The 20,780-nt window shown below is 36.3% G+C and overlaps 1 protein-coding gene across 6 annotated transcripts in view; it reads right to left on the reverse strand.

Annotated features, from left to right (window-relative positions):
• Positions 1-20,780, reverse strand: part of MEF2A (myocyte enhancer factor 2A) — a 96,851-nt gene that overhangs the window by 41,214 nt on the left and 34,857 nt on the right. For all 6 annotated transcript variants that reach the window (XM_068957858.1, XM_068957857.1, XM_068957859.1 and 3 more), the window contains exons 2-3: positions 18,185-18,377; positions 11,650-11,853 (exon numbers count right to left, since the gene is read on the reverse strand). In XM_068957858.1, coding sequence (XP_068813959.1) covers positions 11,650-11,853; positions 18,185-18,238 — 258 coding nt within the window. In that variant the 5' untranslated portion in view covers positions 18,239-18,377. The remainder of the gene's footprint in view (positions 1-11,649; positions 11,854-18,184; positions 18,378-20,780) is intronic.

Below are 20,780 nucleotides of genomic sequence, written 5' to 3' on the forward strand. Positions count from 1 at the left end.
AGTATTTAGACAGTTCTTTCGGCTACCTTTTCTGAGCACTACTACTGAGGTGCAACAGACAACTAGGAACGAAGATGACACTCTCCCTCCTCTGACAGTCCGCGCTAAAATAGCGGTGACCCAGTTGGCACTTCTACTGTCCCTTCAACGAGGCAGTTAGCCATTGGCAGGTAGGTAGGACTGACTATCAAACAATCATACCTATGAGCTCAAAAGTCAAAAGCTGTAGTTATGTAACTCACCACTGAAATCAAGAGTAGTATTAGAAAGGACAGTTATTCACCTATTGCGGTTCCAAGAGCTACACTGTTCTGGGATCTATTCTTTGCACACACAGCTCGTCCAAAGGCACTCAACTGACTAACAGATGTCATGGTCCCCACTTGACAAACGGCAGAGTAAAAACATGCACTTCCTAACTACTGTCAATACAGAATTTCAAAAGCACTGAGTTTTGGAGCAACACAAAGAAGGGAGGGCTGCAGAACCCACGAGATCAGCACAGCTTGAAGAACTTGTTAACACAAGGTAAATAATTATGTCTTTGTATGATTGTCTGCATGATCGCCAGCACTAATGAGTACTGAGCAGTTACCGATTTTCTTGGAGCTGGTTTTCAATCCTACTTGCACAATTTTTCCAGAACAGCCAAACTAGGAACCTGATCTTTGATACGGGCTTTCAGAGCAGTGGGTGTCAGAACTGGACTTCATGTGCCTGCCCTATAAATTTCAAAAATAAAAACATTCTTCAAACACACTGCAGCATCTGAGCTCCCGGGGGGGGGGAGGGGGGGAGATCACTTGCATAGCTGGGAAATAAGTATGAAAGTTTGTGACAGAAGATAATCTCTCCATTTTACAACGGAATACTTAGTGCTTTATTATTCTTGTCTCTGCAAGAACACCTGCAAAGAGGTATTCTCACTTGCAGAAGTTCTCTGCAACACAAGTCCTTGGTCAGTCAGTTATGGTCATCTTTGAACCACCTGCCACAGTAACGTATTCACCAGATCTCAATACCTGGTGAACACAAGGCCTATAATGATCAGCTGTCTCAGAAGCAAACGGACAGTTTCCAGCAGATGAAAGGTACATGTTACTCGCCAAGAATTGAAGCCATATGAAATAAAAATAAAACAAATAAATTTGTAAAAGGCTATTTTCATTACTTTTGATTCTTTGGAATGTGTTATCCAGTGGGTTGTGAGACCAAACTACAGAGTCTGTGTTGCAAACAAATACACAAACATGGAGCCTTCAGGGCTCTGCTTTTGAAAGAGGAGGACAAACAAGGGGCAGGATGCAGGAACAGCTCCAGTGAATCCTTGCGAGCCAAGGAAAAGTGTAAAGTTATTCTACTTTAAAATACATCCTTATTTTATCATCGTCTAGAGTGCATGACACATTTCAACTTTTACACTTCAAAGTTAACATTTTAATAAAGATTTGTAGGGAGGCGTGGAGTAAGCATGGCGCTACTGTCTGCTCGTTTGCAACATCAACCAAAAGCAAGGACAGTTTTCATATGAAACACGAGTAAGAAGTACTCAGATTAGATGCAAACACACAAAAAACACAGATTCTATCCTGTGGCAAGTATTACATCTATTTATAAGACACTGTGAAACCAAACATTAGAACCACAACATTAGAACATTTGCTTCATTTGGGACTACCTGGAATTTGTGAAGATCCAGAATACCAATAAAGCACAGTGAAGTTTAAAATTTAGTATCTCCTCACCTACTTAGAAATCCCTACATAGTCTCTCACTTTCTGAAACACAGAAACTTATTATTACCAAATGAAAACAGTTGGCTCTTTCTTCTGCCCAGTGGCTCAACTTTTCCCTCAACTTTTTCCGCTAAGTATTCTGAAAACATTTGCCAAGGTCTGAAAGACATTTGCTTAGATTTTGTAAAGCTACCATTCCACTTCAGTGCAGTTATCCTTAAGAAGTTCATAAATCAAACTATGTATTGTAATACTCACAGAATAAAAATCAGTAAATGCATAAACAATGATAACAATAGCTGATACTAATACCCCTTTTATGGCTTCAATCACTGACCTTAAAAAAGAAATCTAATAGTAATACACAGAAAATCTGTATTATGTATGCTAAAAACACACCAGCTTTATGCAAGAGGTAGAGGAAATGTAGTTTAGTTAACCCTAAATTTAGATATTAGTTTAGACATAATGAAAGCATAGCTTTAGATTATTTGGAGGCAAGTAAATTAAAATATGATTTATCTAAACACAAAATGATAAAAGCAGGAAAAGGGAATACTGCTTTTTCCAAAGCCCAAAGCTGTTACATTTTTTTTTAAAAGTCTATCCTACTTCTGGCAATTCTTCATATATCAGATATGCAGGAACACAAAATAACATTAACTAGAAACAAAAACTTTTTTCTAGCATTGTCAGCTTTTTTAAGAGCATCAATTCGTCTTTTTTTTTTTTTTTAAACCTATCAACATTACTCACCAGTATGCCAAAAGCGATTTCAGCAGCACCAACAAAGAATTAAAGAATATTTTACTTTTAAAGCAGAATACTACAATGAAGTGCAAGATTGAAACAAGTTACTAAATCAACAGCCCACAATAAAAAGACTGAGGGATTAAGTGCTGGGAGGGGGACGGGGTGAGAGAGAAAAACCCCTGTGCAGTGGTGACAGTTCTGCTCGGCACAAAATACACAGGTGTCTTCTGTCATTATATTCTAAATAAATACTTCAACTTTTCAAGGAAGCTGTTTCTTCCTGAACCCCAAAGGGGAAACAAAATGCTAAACCACACCCTGTTTGCAAGTCAGGTTTCCAGTAAACTCTTCCACTAGTTTAAAAAAAAAAAAAAAAAAAAAGTAGACTCAAGCTACTATGGATCTAAGTTTATTGATGAACAATATTCCAAAGGACTTCACAGATTTTATCCATTTTCTCTCTTTTAAGGTAAGCTAAAAGTGATTGAGTCTTTAACTGTACATAAATCCTCCTCAATCACCTACTTAAAATAATTTGAAACAGCAGACAAATGCCTTTGAGACATCTTAAGTGTTATACATGCAGTATAATTACATTTACATAATCATTTAGCAAATCAAGTCTGATAATGCCTACATTTTCTCAGCACAAAGTAATAAGTCATTTCCTTATTTGACTGTAGCCACGCTTAAAGCTTCTTCCCTCTTTTAAACGTGTATCTGTGATTTCCACAGTGTGCTCCACGTCGTTTGGATATATGATGCCAAAGTGGTCTCATCAGCAACAACTAGTGGTAATACTACTCAGAACACTCATATGTTTAAAAATAAATAAATACATTTTTAAAAAGTAACTCAAAGTCTAGTCCACTTCTGGCAAGTCTAGTCCATCTACCAAACACAAAGGAATGTGAAAAGACATTAACTAACCAGGACTGTCAACTTCCCTGCAATCCAAGTGTGCCAAACATTTAACATTCCTAGTACTACCTCTCAGCACCGTATTAGTTCTGTAAGGCCACCCCGATATTTAATGTAAATTTGGGGAATTTTAGTCAGGTACATTTAAGCATTAAGCTTTTTATTAAGTTTTCATTCCCAACAGAGCTGGCTAGAGAGCATTCCCTCATCTTTCTTTTTTTAAGATATCATGTTTAAAAGTTACCATGTAACACATCTTATGAGAGGTTTCAAAGAAACGTAGTTTTGAAGCAAGTCATCCAATTTACATTACGCTCCTTCTCAGCTTTTAAGAGCAAAATACAAGAGTCCAAGTTGCTTACCACACATGTATCCAGATCGGACATACCAGGTATACAGCAGAACGCGAAAATTGTCACGGAGGGAAACAGGATTAACTGAAGGTCTTTTTCATTAATTCTGCATGTGTACATCCATGCATATTCATATGCAATTCCCAGAACTTCAGTTTGATACAGGGTCAAGCCAAATTTAAAGGAAGAAATTAAGGATTAATTCAAGTGGAACCAAAATACCATAGCATCTTGTGGTCAAACCACTACACTGTACAACACACCAATAACAGCTCAAAATACATGTTGGTAATCCTTAGCCAGGAAAAGCAGCAATGTTGGGGAGAAAAAGAAAACTAAAAGAAAACTGTCTTAAACAAAAACAGTAGTACACGTTTTGCTTTTTTTTTTTTTTTTTTTTAAATATAAACCATATTGTTCCAATACCACCTTTTCTGTTTATGCTCCCCATACTGTTACGCTTGTCTCTTGGCATATGCTCCATCTGGCTGTGGAGATGCATCTGCTTCTTTATGCTGCAGGCTCTACACGTGCAGATGAGCTCTACATACTTACTCCAGGCTATGATCTGACAAACAAGTCTCCGGTAGTCTCTTGTCTATGACAAAAGAGTGGGTACTGCTCCTGTGACAACTCTTGATTAAAATTTTGTGCAGAAGAAGAGAAAAAGGTGTGTCCATTTAGCATTTCAATGTAAGATTATGCATTGAATGCAGCTTATACAAGGTGATAGCACTATAAACAACAACAAATTGGCATATTTACACTACTCCAAGAAACAGTAGGTACATTTATGCCAGCTCATTGCTTCTAGTGAGCCCTTCAAGTCATACCTTTCTGTCCTGTTCTGATTGGTAGCAGCACTATCTAAACTGTGGGATAACCAATATCATACCCAGTCTTTGCAAAAACTACTTCCTACTACAGAAGTAGTATTTTCCAGGTAATAGATTTCACTCAAACATCCAAACCACTTGCTTAACATTACACCAATAAATAATTATGATTATTTCAATACAGCAGTCTTTTTACAAGAGTATGTTTACAGAAACTACATGATATACATTAAGTTTTTTTGTTTGTTTGTTTGTTTGTTTTAAACAGTTACGACTTACTACAGATCTACTGCACTTTTCAGGACAGCTGTCAATAACTGTCATATAATCTAAGTGGACTTTACGCTACACTGAAAACAATAATAAATTATACAGCATTAAAGAGGCTCATTAACTGACCTCTGTCCAAAATTCTGACGGACACAGATGCCAAATGGGAAAGCAGGTCACATTTGACAACTAGCTTCTAAATTCAACTTGCCTCAATTTGATGAGGTGAGACAATGGAATGTACATAACCCACAAATGGTCTACTGCAAGTTAAATTAACCCTGGTTTGCCGAATCACTCGAGGAACATCAAACAACACAGATAAAGACAGGAGTCGAGCTCAACAGGCGAAAAGAACCAGCTATCTTCAGTCTTTGACTCCTAGAGAAAACTAGGCTCAATGAATCAAATTGCTCAACACACACCACCAACACACCACCAACACACACCTTTCTGTCAACCAGACAGATACAGAGCCCTGATAAAAACAAGAAATTCTTTGCATTTTACTCCCTGGAGTAAAACTGTATAAATGTTCCTAATACTTCAAGAATTCAAAACATTTACTGAATGAAAATTTCATCTTTTCCAATATCCCTATATGGTTCATCCTAATCTGTGGAAAGAGCACTAGTTTTATGTTATCATAGCTATGTTGAGAGAAGGCTAATGAAAACCTATTGCACAACAGCACAAAACTTCTGTCATCTGATGTGAAAAGGACCATGTTCCTCAAGATCAAGAAACACCGAGAATGTTTTAGGACGATGAAAACTTGTATTCCTGAAATTATGTGAAAAAGTTATTTTGGAATTTCAACAGAAGATACACTTTTTCCTTTCATGAGGTTGAAAAGAATAAATGTCTTTTCCTTAAAAGGTCAGGAGATGAGTAAACATAAGGAGCAACCTCCCAAAGTGCCACCTCTCTCACCATTAGCTGTGCTCACCTTTCATATTTCAGAGGGATATAGAAAAGAATCTAACACTCATTAGACAGTTGAGCCTAATCGTGATCAGTGAGGAAATTTTTCCAAAGAGCTGTGTGCGTTAGGAACATTTTGAGAGTAATTCAAAAAAGCCCGTTTTCCTTATTCATCTCTTTTCTTCAGATGCTGTAAAACAGATAGATTAAACAGCAAGAAAAGTCCAATATCAATGAGGCCGAGTCTCAGCACAAAGATGACATACAAATGTTACAGGATATCTGCTACAAAATGATTTCCCTTAATTTTGGAAGTACTGAATGAAAGAGAGTAGGCCATCTCTAAGTATAATATTCATAGTTATAGAATTTCATTTTACTGTAAGTCTGACTTTCTAACTTCAAATTCTAGCTATTCAAACTTCTATGATTTTGCCAGGGTGGCTGAAAAGACGCGTTTCATACAGCCATATCAGATACTAGTTATCGAACAGCTTCTGCAAGAAAGTGGGTCAAAAATTTTTCGGTAGGCAGACAGTTTAGAAGTTGAAAGGAAAAAAGAAAGTAGACACAAATATTAGAAGACGTTAAAAAGAAATATGGGACCAACAAAAACATGTAAAAAGAAGAAAGAAAAATTACGGAATAGGCATACAAAAAAATAGATGATTCATATCAACAGCAGCACAAGTGAAAGATATAAGGGCGCAAGGCATGCAGCAACAAAAACTTCTAGGATTCATTTAACACACCTCTCCTACTATGTTTTCACACAAGCGTTCCAGCAGCAAGAGAAAATACCAAGCTCTAGGCATATAAAAGCAATTATCATGCCAAAATGGAGCAGGAGACAACGGTAAGGGAAAGAAAAGATGTCTTCTATCAGTCTCATTTAATCATTTACAATATTATTAGCTACACAGTACTGAAAAATAAGGAGTGGTAGATCAGTTTATTCCCTTTCACATCTTCTGACCTGTGCAGAATCAGCTTTCCTCTCCAAAACAGCCAAAAAAAAGGTCTTCTGTCATGTGTTTGAGGAACACAGTGGGTCAAGGCTACTTTCCTGGTGACCCTACATCACAATAAACACCATCTGTCATATTCAAGAAAGCAAATGAATTACTAAATATTAACTAAGACGCACACAATCAACCATAATCTAATCCCATAAAAGTTATTTATTCCAAATTGCTTTAGTGTATATATTTGAAAAGTGTTTATTCTTTTATAATAAATATTGGTTAAAATTGTATTTCTGCACAGACATAATAAGCAGCCACCATTTTACATTGTTCTTTCAAAACATTTCCAAAATGCTGACACTTTAATTTCACCTATGTTACGCCACCAGCATCCTGTAGTGGTGAAATACCATGAAGCAGTGAACTTTCAGCAGCTTGCTGCTGCTTAAAAGGGAGGGTCTTACTCTCCCCCATCTTGTCTCTTCTCCTATGTCCCCCCCCCCAACTATGTTGCTCCTATTTTTCCGCCTGTTCCAAAGCACTTCACATTCCTCACTCAGCCAATTCAGCTGCTACAAAGCCAAAAAAAAAAAAAAAGGAGATAATTTCCTGCTGGATTTACAAGCTGAACCCGCTTATGACTATATCCAACCAGCACCAGCCAGCAGCTGCATGACATGTAAAAGAAGGAAGGGACTTCTCTCTTGCTTGGGACCTATTAGGTCAGCTCAGATTGTTACTTAGAAGGCTCAGTAGGGCTTCGAGAGTGTGTGTTCTTGCAGAACTGGACAGCAGACCTCTCTCAGTCTTGGAACATGACAACTGTGCACATGAAGTTACAAAAGAAACATGAGCTGAGCACCTATATGCTTCATTTTAGAAAGACAAATTTCAGTTCAAATCAAGGAAACAAAGCATTTGTATTGTTGCTTCATTGACTTCCAGCCAGAAGGCTTATTTCTGCATATATTAGATAAGTCTAGATTGCTTAGAATAAAATCCATCAGGAGTATCTTCAATATCTCGGATAGCTATGTCTCCATTTTCACAGGACTTGGATTCTTTTGTAAAGGCATTACAATTTATCTGAAGAAAAAGGATTTCAATCCTGTACAAAAGGACACTAATAGCCCCAGCTGTTAAATTAAAACATATATTTTAAAAAAATGCCTCAAATATATGAGAAGCCTTTCCAAAAAGTAGCTGCATTAGCAATAGTGCAGTCCAAGAATAAGTGAGAAATATCCTTTTTCCTTAAAGGAAAGTATTTGCTGACTCAAGACTTTTCAAAGTATTCTGGGTACCTTGCTAAATAACCTAAAAATTAGTTAGCTCCATTTTCCATTTTTAAATTAGCAACCATAATTCCCTAGTTCTAGTGCTAATTGACTATGACAATATACAAGAATAAAACCTATCTCTAGAAAGTTAAAATATTAAGTCCATTGATAAAAAGAAAATTTAACAAAAAAATCTGCCATTAAAGTTTGTACTTTGGCTTTTTTTTAAATTTAAAAAAAGATTCATAAAGCTTCCAAGGAATGAGAAATCAAAAATAGCATACACTTTACCATGACATTCTTAGCTTTCTTCAAGTCAAGTCAGAAATCTGAAAAAATTTGCCTTTTTGGTTAATAAATTGCCCATTTTTCATGGAAGTTAAGAAAGATTTTCCCTGTAATTCATAAATCTTCTAGTATTTTTTGGACAAGTCCAGGCTAGGCTTAGAACACGGGTTAAGTTTTGCCTGAATTGTGCCAGAATCCTAGACACAGAGGTCTCCTACAAGCCTGCAAGGATTAGACCGATGAAAAGACGCATTCCATCTGCACATTATTAAACCAGGGACCTGACTGCCACAAAACTACCACTAAGTAACAACAGCAAATTTATATCTATAAATGAATACACACACACACATATATACACACACACATGCACCAAAACAAAAAATCCAAAAAGATCATAAGCCAATAACCTGTAAAACAAAATCAAAAACTCTAAAGCAGAAAAAGTAGAGGTTTGTTTTTTATTTAAACCACCCCATGAATCTCTTGCAAATTAAGAAAAAGATGCAATTTACTTACAGCGGGAAGCAAACCATCCTACCCAACCGTGACTGAAATCTCTTAATTGCCTTAAAAATATAGCCAATAGAATACAAAGTTACCAAATGAACAGAACAAGTCTGACGTGCAATCAGTTGCAAAAATGAAACTGTAGAGCATCTCTCTGAAATACTATTCACATAACTGAAGATGTTTTTTCCTGTAATCTATCAGCGAGATGTCAGTCTACCTTGTTTAATCAAGCTTGTTAATATTTCATCCTACTGATTAAACTTCGCTATCCACAGCCAAAAACTCAGAGTAGATTTTCCTCTCAAAAAAGGTATACGCTTCCCTCTTCCACTAAGTAACTTTGTCTTTAGAAAAACAACAAGATCTTTCAAATAGACTAAAGAGTGCATAGGGCTAAACTAAAGGGTCTGGCAACCACATTTCTAATTCAGAAATACTGTGTTTTAAAAACAAGACAAAGTCCCAATCCCCACACTGATATAATAAAGTAAACCTAGAGAAGGAGCATTAGACTCTTCAGATGAGCCCCTACATGTTCTTTCAGAATAGAAAGAATATACGAACTCGGGGCCTGCACTTTTTTGTGCGGTTGCCGTGGGTCAAATGCTTGACCTCAGAACAAAACTACACGCAGCCCTGTGTAGAAATCAATTTGAAAGAGGTTCTCACTCCTCAAGAGGTGAAGCAGCAGTATTTCCACAAGTCCTAATGTAAAGGGTCCTTACAAGCAGAAAAAAATCTCAGCCTAGCTAACTGACTTTCACGCCCCGGTTTGCCACAGTCAATAGCTTATCTCAAAAGAATTAGGTTTTCCCTATCTCTACAGTGTTTAACCCTTACTTATGCTAATCCAGTGATTAGGTAATACTCCTACTCCTCAAAGCTTGTATTATCCCTGTTAGTAGTACTCAAAGCTGAAGACAGACGTTAGGGAGGTTTTTTTTGTGATCATAAAGAAGGGTGAAAAACCTTACCCTACCACAGAACCTTCTGAGAAGGAAAGGAAAGGCACTTAAAATTCCGTTTCTTGGTTTTGTCAACTTGATTTCTGCTTGGAAACTTATTTACAAGATCAGCTAGCCTCTTCCCCGTACTCAGTGATCTTCTTGGCGTATAAGAGGCAATAGATTCTTTGGCTACACAAGGCTAATCGCTGTTCCTAAGCCATACCTAGTAAGTAAGGCATTTGTTTGGAAGACAACTTCAGATTTTAAATGAAATGCTCTAGTCAGCGAGCTGTTTTGGTCTATTTACAGGACTGCTGGAGACACGACTGCTATCTGAAACCTCCTACAATCACAATGCTGCAGAAAAAGAACCCAAGATCTCTAACTGAAAGCACAGGCCCTTAGGGCCTGAGCTGTAAAGAACAAGCCCAGCGGCCACAATCAAATTCAGCTTCTTTCTCTTCTCCTTCCTCCCTTCTCCCTTCATTTAGTAGTCGGTTACCAGCCAGGAAGAATAAACACGGTGAGTTACAGAATCCCATTAAGGTCCATCCACAAATTCACTGTCTGTATTTAAAAATTATTTCCTGAAACAGTGAACAGAACCCAATTTTCTCCTTTTAAATTTAACATTTTTGGTGACCCATTGTTTCTCAGACTCCAACTTCCTGTTTTTTCATATTACTGTCAACTCTTAGTTATCCTTTTCTGTGAAGCTTCATATTTCAAATGAAGCTAAAAGAACACTTTATTTGAATGTATAATACACAGATATCACAAAATTACAGTAGAAGACGACTGAGAATATTCAATAGCTGAGATATTATAAATAAGGAAATAAGGTATCTTATCTGATAATTCCAAAAGTATTCAAAATATTTAAAAGGAGAAAAAATAGTTAAAATACAGGTGTATCTAGGCCAAATTCTATCCTATTACATTTGTACAAAACTTGAAAATGTAACGCACCAAATATAATCAAACAGATTTAGTCCTTTTTAATGAAAAGTAAAAATTTTCAGCTCTTTTTAAAAAAAATGCTGTTACAGTACAGAAAGACTCCAACTGCCAAGAGAATCCTTAATTTCTGTTGTACCTAATTTAGAAATTAGGTACTGGAAAATTCTGCGTTTATGCTTGAAGCATAAGCACAATAAAAATGACAGAAGAAAGCAACACCTCTGAGTAAATATATTCATACTATCCTATTCCTGCAGAAACTGGTTGTTTTACTGCTAACTACGTCTATGTTTTAATTGACATACAGAGTGATTGATTTAGCAACAAAACTAACAAAGCCTGTTTTCCTCTACAGATGCACGCTTTCACATTCTCTGCCTTCCTCACTTTTCATTCCCCTATAGTTCATCATTCTTTTTGGCTGAACAAGAGGCACCACAGGTTGTGGCTGATCTGAGCTACGTACAACACTGAGTGGTAAAGTGGCTAATACCTCTCAGAAGAGAAAAGCAGCCAAACTGTAATTATCTTTAGGCTGGGGACATGCTTTGGATGTTGTTTTCCCTCCATCTGATTTTTTTTTTTTTTTTTTTTTTAACCATGAAAGCCTTGAAAAAAAATAGAAGTAAGAAGATCATCTTTCACATCTCTACTTCCACTGCCAAATTTGGATGTAATCAGTTTACCAACATCTGGCAGGGGCTGGGCAGCAGATAAGACAATGTGGCTGTAAAGAAGACTTATTCCCTTAGAGAAACCAGACTGAAAATAGAGGTTGACGTTCTACGACAATGTTTTAAAGTTACTAAATACATATAGTTAGAATAACTTAAAATAGTCTATATTGATCCATTTTGAAGCATTAAGGAGATAAGAAAACTGATCGTCTTTTCAAATTGTTACCTCAACGATATCTGAGTTGGTTCTGCTTTCATGGGGCTCGTTGTATTCTGTGTACTTAAGAAGAACTTTGTCCATATCAGTGCTGGCATACTGAAAGAGTTTGTTAGAGCTGTTAAAAATGATGAGTGCTATTTCACAGTCACAGAGTACACTCAACTCATATGCCTTCTTCATTAATCCAAACTTCCTCTTCGTAAAGGTGACCTAGAGAAGAAAGAATAATGATTTTTTTTTCCCCCAAAATAACAACGTTTTGAAGGATATAATCAAGCATTCAAGGGAATATAACAAGATAGCCTACTCTATCTGTTCCTGCTAACAAATGACATAACAGAACATGTGCACAAACTTAAAAGAAGGATCGCTCGTCTTACCTGGCTCTCACAATTCTTATGAAAATAATTAGAGCTGTGCTTTTTAGGGTCAACGCTCCATATTAGACTAAGTTAAACCATGATTTTCACCTACCTGCGGACCCAACTCTTTCGCTGTCATGTAACTATTAGAAAGAATTAAAGTCTGGAGGATCCTCTAACCACATTTCCTCTGTTCAACCAACACTGATTTTCCTGGTATTATATTATTTTGTTTTGGGATTATTACTGTTATTCAAAGCTTTTACTCAGTTATGAACATGTACAACCTTAATTCTACTAAATCAAAATTAAAACTAACAACATATCAACAGAAATATCAATGGAAGCATCATCATTACTATGTAATATAATTTTTAATTATGCAAAGCTAAGAAATATGCTATTTTGTTGCTATTAAACTGTCTAACCAAATTCACTTACACATCTGGGTTGTTTTCTCCCACTTGGGAACATCATAAAACAAGCATTCTGTCCAATTCAAACTGTTCTGGAGGAATAAATTTATTAAAGAATAGCACAAAAGAGCATTTGCCAAAGGGAGGGGAGGGGGAACCTTCATTATGGAAATAACCAACAGTGATTCAAAAAAAAAAAAATTTTTTTTTTTTTTAAACAAATGTATTCCTTGCACAAGTTTTCAGTTAATGACATAAGAGAGTTGATGTATTTTTAATTCGCATCAGTTACAGGTCTGATGCCAAGGCCAACTTAAAGGACTATATTTTTACTAAACTTTCTCTTAAGTGCCTTAAACAGGCACTTAATCTACTACTATGAAATTAATCTTCTGAGACCTTTTAAATAAAGATGCTATTTTCAGAGGTAGCAGAAGTTTTACTCTGTGCTTCAGGCTGAAATGAAACACCTTTGTCTGCAGTCACATTCACACCCCCAAATAACAATTCAAGTTCTAAGCCTCTTTGTGATGGGCGAGTTACCTATATGTCTTATACGTTGAACTGGTATCAACCAGAATGTTTTTGCAAGGTAGGAATTAAGCAAAGCACAAGAAACAGTGAAACCCGTTTTAAGGGTTTCTATAACTTAACGTGTTGATCACTTATGTGTACATTGAATTTTCGGAAGATGAATGAGAAGATTCTGTGCGTACACACCTTAAGAGTCAGCTCTGCAAAAAGCGCCTTATGTATATTGTTTTTTCATTGCTATCCACGTGCAAACTGCATACGTTCCTCCCCACCACCTAAAAGTTTCACAAAGGGAAACTGACAGGTACACTAACACTGTATGTGTACAACATACTGACAGTAACTGTATTATTAAAACTATATATAAACACTTTGCAATACTACCGTGCATCTTGGCATCAGAACTGTACGTGTGAGTTTCCTCTCTAGCTACAAAACACCATAGATGTCCATCAAAAAAATTTGTTTTTACATATGTTTCCCCATCCTCGCTCCCCGAAAACCCTACGCTGAGGTTATGAGTTTCGAAAGCCTACACTGTTAACTTAGCCATAGTAAGACTGAAAGTAATAAACATAAGATCTAGAAAGATGAGAGAATATACAATCAGTTCTATTAGCATCAGTGTACTTTCATGGATATGAAGTATGACTACATTGTTTTTGATGGTAATAGTCAACTAGTGTCTGCTTGGCAAAAGTTCCAGCCACGTACAATTTTCTATTGCTTTCATTCTATTCTTATGCACCGACAACTGGTCTGTCAGGACTCTGTGGTATCAAGCTTTTGTTCTCATCTAGTAATACCGCATAATACTAAACACATTATTTAACTGCCAGTTTTCAGTTTCCCTATTTCTAAAATAAGCACAATGAAGGGAACAATGAAGTTTCATGTTTAAAAGATATGATTATGAGTTTGCATATACTTAACCACCTAAAGGCAGCTATCACTTAATAAATAATGAAAAGCATATTGTTTCCAGGATAAATAATGAAATTCCTAGTGCAAGGATGAGAGAGAGTCTAAAAAGAAGCCAAGTTAACACATGAGGAATTCAAACAGTTGTTGTCAAAGCAATATCACAAACTATGATGGACACAGACATATACACGCTCATTTAGAACCAGGAATTTTTTTTTAAAAAAGCTTTTTTGGTTATTTCAAATTTATGCTGAAGATAGAAAAAGAAAATTCTCACTGAAGGTATTCCACACGTTTTATACAACTGAAATTAAGTATTTATCAATAGATTAATTTAACATAATTCTTAAATTCCAACGTCCTTTAAAATAGGCATACCATTCTAATAAAAATATTATTTTTTCAACACAAAAGCATTTCTGTATTCCCATGGCACATGTTTACAAGAAAAATCACCCAAAAAGTGCTTAGTATAATGAAGTAATAGGATGTCAATTAACCAAATTCAGAAAGTATACTTGGAACATACTGTAAATAACTTTTAAAATTTGTTAAAAACAAACAAACAAACAAAAACCCCCACACAACCACACATGCACTCCCCCCGACCACCACTTAGGACTTCTTGGTTTGGGGGAAGGGCGAGTCATTACTTTAAGTGTAGCACTACTGCAGCATTAAAACTAGACAGTAAAAACTCCCAGGGATTCTGTCGATCTAGTCAATTACAAGACGCTGTCAGATATTATTACCAAAATAAGAGCAGGTAGAGACAGGTACTACCTTTATGTTTATTCTTTGTCAGAAAGAAGGTGTGATAAACCAGATGCAAGTGTGCTGTACTACTTTGAGAAGTGAGTCAATGAAAAGACTGAAGGCCTAGTTCCACTAAGGACCTGTATGATGCGAGGCAAGGCAACTTAACCTCTTACTGAATTGCTTTCTTTTCCATCTCTTGTCTGGCTATTCTAATTATAAGCTCTTCAGCTAGGGCCCATTTCTCACTTTGTGTTTGGCCAGTGCTTATCACAAGCCCACCCCACTGGCGTGGATCACAGTCAGTAAAGTCTTACGGTGATGCATCTAGTTTTTAATAAACTCAAGTTTTCGTTTAAGAGATTTAACAGAAGATTAGTCCTGCCAGTTTCTCTCTTTTTTTTTTTTCTTTTTTTTTTTTTTTTGCCATTTACTTACAACTACACTAAAATGAAGACACGCATCTTTATTGCGGAGCAATAGCTTCTTCGGTATTATTGTAATATTGCTTAGTGAAAAGGTGGGGGGGGTAATGACAGCAACACTGAGCTCCTCCGATATCTAATTAGTGTGCTTCATTCTCTTCAGCTGAACATAAACACCCTACAGCCCAGTCTAGCAGATAAGAGTGCTTAATTAATAGTACAATGATGGTCTCAGGATAATCGTAACCCCCCAGAGTAACAGTCTATATAGTCTGTTCTGAGCTCACTCACAACGGCATCCGAAACAAGAGGCTTCTGACGAAACAATAGCTTTTTCTTCGCACCTAAGTTATAAGAACTTACTCTACAGGCAAAGCTCTGTCACATTTTACTTGTATTTCCAAATGGAAAAACATACGAATCATCACAGCAGGACTTTACGTGCTGTTTATGAATGACCTGCTAACTAGCTATGCGTGCCATAGAAAAATCAACAGAACACAACTGAACTATGCTCTCCAGTTGGCAAAACAAACCCTAAATGCCCTTCTTGTCTAGGTCAATGAGAAATTCCTCAAAAGTAAATTAATACCTACTACATATCCTGTGCATCAGAAGGATATCTTAATATGTCAAAACTGCTTATGCTAGCTGACACAAAGACAAGATGCAAAGAGGGCTAAAGAACATCAATACTTCTACACAAAACAAAGTTGTATCTACTGATATGAGCTATCTAACATCTTTAAAAACAAAATATATATTATTTCTGAGTTTCCATAGAAAAAGGCAAGTTCAATTCTGATTTTAAAAGCTAGAGCCTAAAATCTCTTCCCAGTCACTACAAACAAACAGCACACAGAAGCGTCAGCCAAAACCAGCCAGAATCAAAACTCAAAGTTCAGTCACCTGTTTCACATTAGCCAAAGCAAGTGTACAAATGGCTAAAATTTTATACAAATACAGTTATTTCCTCTCATCCCCATGTAAAAAAACAAAAGAGCAGCAATTCAAACAATGAGATGGATAACCTTTAAAAAAAAAAAAATTGTATCTCTCTCTCTATCTCACGATCTAGTCCGGATCTATCATTTCAGGCACAACAAACGCAAGGTTATCCAACTTCTTACTAAAGAGGGAAAAGTGAGGGGGGAGGGAGGAAAAAAATAAAAATAAATATCAATTTCAACCTCTTCAGCTTGCCTGAAGTCCTACAGCAAAATCTGAAACAACTAAAGTTATTAATTCAGCTACTTTTACTATGTGTACTTAAGTCTTTTATCTACCCCAAACATACAGTTACTGTGTAATTAAAGCTGTTCAAACACAATATCTGGCTTTCTCCCAAACTACAAAAAGACTTTTCTTGCTATATATAGTGTTCTCAGAGTTTACATTGCTTTAAAGAGACACAGGGAAAAAAAACAGTCCTGATTTCACGTATAAAACAATGGGCTCTGAGCTGAGATACTGGGAGCAAGATAGTCTCACGAACTTCAGCATTAGCCCTACATCAACTCAGTGCTCAGTAGGAGTTTAAAAAAAAAAAAAAAAAAAAAAAAAAAGCAAACCAAATACTAGGAAGAGAAAAGAGAACCAGCATCTACATGAATCCACGTTTTGCATGCATCTTGCACGCTGCATGCAGTTGTGGGTCCCTTCCCCAGAGGGAAAAAAAAAAAAAAAAAAGAATATAATAGTACTGGAAAGGGTCTCGGGAAAAGTAACAAGTATGATCAAAGGTGTGGTTAACTTCTGTATAAGAACACTTCAGTTAGGGTGCTTCAGCCTGAAAAAAAGTTATTTAAAGGGGAAATACGAAAATAAGACAAGAGGTGTACAGACTCACGAGTGACATGGACAGACTAGGTAGTAGGACTGACCGCTGCCTCTTTCACAGAGGAACTAAAAAGCTAGCAGAAGCATGACTAAACATAAATGAAAAGCATTTCCTGAAACAACAGGGAGTAGACCTATAGAACTTGCCAAAAGATGTTGTAAATGCTACAACTTTATAAGGGCTCAAAGGATGATTGAACAAGTTCATGGGGGGGAAGAGGAGGAGATGACTGCATTAATGGTTACTAAAATATACGGAAACCACATCCAGCTCAGGAAATCCCTGAGCTAAGAATAGTTCGACACTAGTAGAGAATACAGAGTAGTGCAACATGTGTGTCTCTATCCTGCTCTTCCCTGGTTATTCGTTTACAACCACCACTGGAGAAAAGGCATTGGACTAGCTGAATCTACAGTTCTGATACACTATAACTACTCTTAATGACAAGGCATTCCTACAACAATTTTCCTTATAAATGGTAGCTTTTAGATACCTCAAAATATATTTAAATATCCAATTACAGTTTTCTTTGATATCATCACATAGCAATGGATTTCAGAAATTAACATGAAATACCGCTTCTGCATACAGCCGTCAGCTTTTGGTACTTTTCAAGTTCACAATATATCCCTTTATTAGGGAGAAAAAAAAAAAGAAAATAAAAGCAAGCAGGCAGCCAACTTTCCCTTTGCTATTCTTCAAACAGCGCACTTCTGAGTACTCTTTCCTCTTGATGGCCAATTTTTCAAGACTGTTGTAGTAAATAGCTCCTCAAGGAATACAATTTAATGCTTACAAATGGAAGCATGTAAGCAGAATTCATTACAAAATCCAAATCACTGTCGATCATTGTCCATAGTTATGTCACTCAGCTGCATCAAAGAGGCTTCAGCAAATAGTTCTACTACATCCCTTCTCAATTTCTCATCCTTTCTCCATCTTAACTACTAAGTGTGCCCAGTAGCTATCCAGATCAAGGGAAGCGTCCGTTTCAAAGGATCTTCTCTACGGTCCTCCGGACTACTGGAACGTAGGGACTAGTATACCATTTAAATAGAAACGCTAGTTATACAGTGAATTTGTTCTGAAGAAATAATTGGTATTATTTACAATAACAGTTTTCCCTAAAATAACAATAAAATCATTTAAAGAAACTGTATTTGTACTCTGGTAACTCACTCTGTAGACACGTAAAGACAAAGCTCTGCTTTGAAAGACTAAATTAAGAAAGTGAACCAATTCAAAGTTTCTATTCACTGTTCACACAGATTCCTTGTTTCTCACCTGTCTGTTCCGTTCATCCATTATTCTCGTGATCTGTATTTTCTTTCTGCCCATTTTCAGTCTCTTCTTTCCTTTGCTTTACAATCCAGAAATATAGTAATCCAAGAAATTTCACTCTTCAGTATTCTAACACATGATAGTTTTCTATTTGTCTTCAACTTGACGAAAGGTTCCTCTTTCTTGTTACAAACCCCTAAAAAATAAGAATTTAGAAAAGTTTAATGACATTTTCTCTTTAGCAATCTGCAAGTTAACTACTTGTATAGCCATGCAATATATTTTATGCATAAAATAATTCCAGTGATGAACCAAGTATTCTCATTAGTAAAATATGCTAATAACTTTTTCCTGATTAAATAAACTCCAAGTAGTTCACTAGATCAAACCTAGGAATAGCAGATTAAAAATGGCCAATAATTTCACACATTTTCATCGGCATGCCTAAAAAATTAATACTTGTCAAAGGGGCAGGTGCTCACCACTCTGAGCATTAGGCATTCCTGAGTCACCTGAGATCTCAGAAGTTTACCCACAAAGTTTTGGTAGACTCCACTCATTATTTCAGAAAACCTTACAGAAAATTACTTCTGTGTTTCCTTTTTGCCTTGTTACATTACCATCATGGTAATGAAACAGTCATGACAGAATCAAATTTCTATTCATAAACTAATTTTCATCCCATTTAATAAGCCAAAACTGGGTTTTCCTGGGTAGGAAAGGGGGCTGGGGAAGAGCAGAGAATGAAAGAGGAAAAATCTTCACTTAAAAAGGATAAAGGCCCTAAAATTCATTTTCTCAACTGAACGAATTCACAGCCACCAAGACAAGAGCGATTAAGAAATTCGCAAAGTTACTCTCTATGATAACCTATAAATTACACATTTACCCAAAAACCAATTACTAGTTCAGCACTTCTGTCCGTTTGGTAAATTGTTTAGAAAGATTAAGGGGCATGCAAACTTGAAAAGTAAGAAAGTCACCATATTATTTTTATCTTGTACTAATGCACCAGTCAAATTGACTTGCAAAACCCCGATACTAACGTCAAATGAATTTCCTGTTTAAAAAGCCATATGAAAAATATACAGATTGTAGAATAGCGTTAATTCAACAAAGCTAGAGGACAACTGAAAATAGCTAGCCTCTAGATCATCAACTGCATGCTATCATTCAAATATCAAACAGGTACAACTTATTCAGAATAACTATTACTACCTAATAGTCATTAAAATGTATGAAAACAGCCACAGAATCAGTTTGCAGCCTAAATTTCCAACCCAAAATGCCTTTCAAAATCAACCTTTGTGTATTTTGATATAGGTGTCACTCTCGTCAAAAGTGGCGCAACCACATCACCGTCAGACAGTTAATAAGTACAGACAGCAAAAGGCGATTAGTCACCAGCTACGCTTCACATTACATTCAATCTACACTGGCGAAACAACCATGACGCACCGACGCTGATGCAGCTTCGGGGGGGGGGGGGGGGGAAGAGATGAAGGAACATCACAAGATCAAGAAATGTGATTTTATATTTACCTGGTATCAACAAAGGAAAATATCAAAACGTCCATTAGTATTTAGAAATAGTATTCTACAGAATTTAAGTCCAAACAAGCACTAAGATTATGTGAGGTCCATTGGTCACGAGAATATGCGCTAAAATATTATTCATACTTCAGAATACTTCAAGCATACATCAGTGTGGCGTTCCTTGCATTTTCTTCAAGGAGAAATTTTTTCTTTAGAGGAGCTACTAAAAAAAGGATTAATAGACAGATATCAAGTTAGGCCAGATGATCAAGCCTCTACAAAGTCAGTAGCACGCTGCAAATATTTTACACAGAAAAAGAACAGTTGGCACATAAATTTCTTCTTGAGTGAAAAGTCATCATGAACATCTACTGGACTTCAACAAGTTTCAACTGCGGTTAAGAACACACACACACACACACACCCCACCTCATTCTATGATCACTAGTTAACTTTAGCTCTCCAGAAGTCTCTTCCCACTCCTCCCACAAATGGAACAAAGGTCTCTCAATGAGCTGCTATTAAAAGTTTTGCTTACTCCTTTACACGTGGCCCCAATTTTTATATAACGTATATCATTCAAACAGTTCTCTCTCGATTCCTTCCTTTGCTACTTAATAGTGCTCACCGTCATAACTAATACATCAGAAGAGCCACCACACATCAGACCAAAGATCCATTTAGTTCATCACTCATCTAAGAGAGCACCACTCGTTTGGGAAAGGAGGAATATAGAAATAGGATAAGCATTTATCACTTAGAAGTGGTATCCGTAAAGTATTTTCTCCAGATATTGATTGATTTCTGAATTAAACACTTGAGCAACACATGGAATCTTAGATTTAATAGCTCTTCAAATTTTCTTCCATGATTATTTCTTTTGAATTCATGTAAACTTTTAGCATCCAGAGGCAAGGAGTTCCACAGTTTAATTATATATCTCAATAGAAGATAAATCCTTTTGTTTAAGACTATTCTGCTAATTATATTTGATATCCTCAGTTGTTGCATTAAATAAGTGAACAATCAGTCATCTTCCCCTTCGTGTCAGTCCTGATTTTAA

This window comes from Struthio camelus, chromosome 12, assembly GCF_040807025.1.
Source record: "Struthio camelus isolate bStrCam1 chromosome 12, bStrCam1.hap1, whole genome shotgun sequence".
NCBI lineage: Eukaryota > Metazoa > Chordata > Aves > Struthioniformes > Struthionidae > Struthio > Struthio camelus.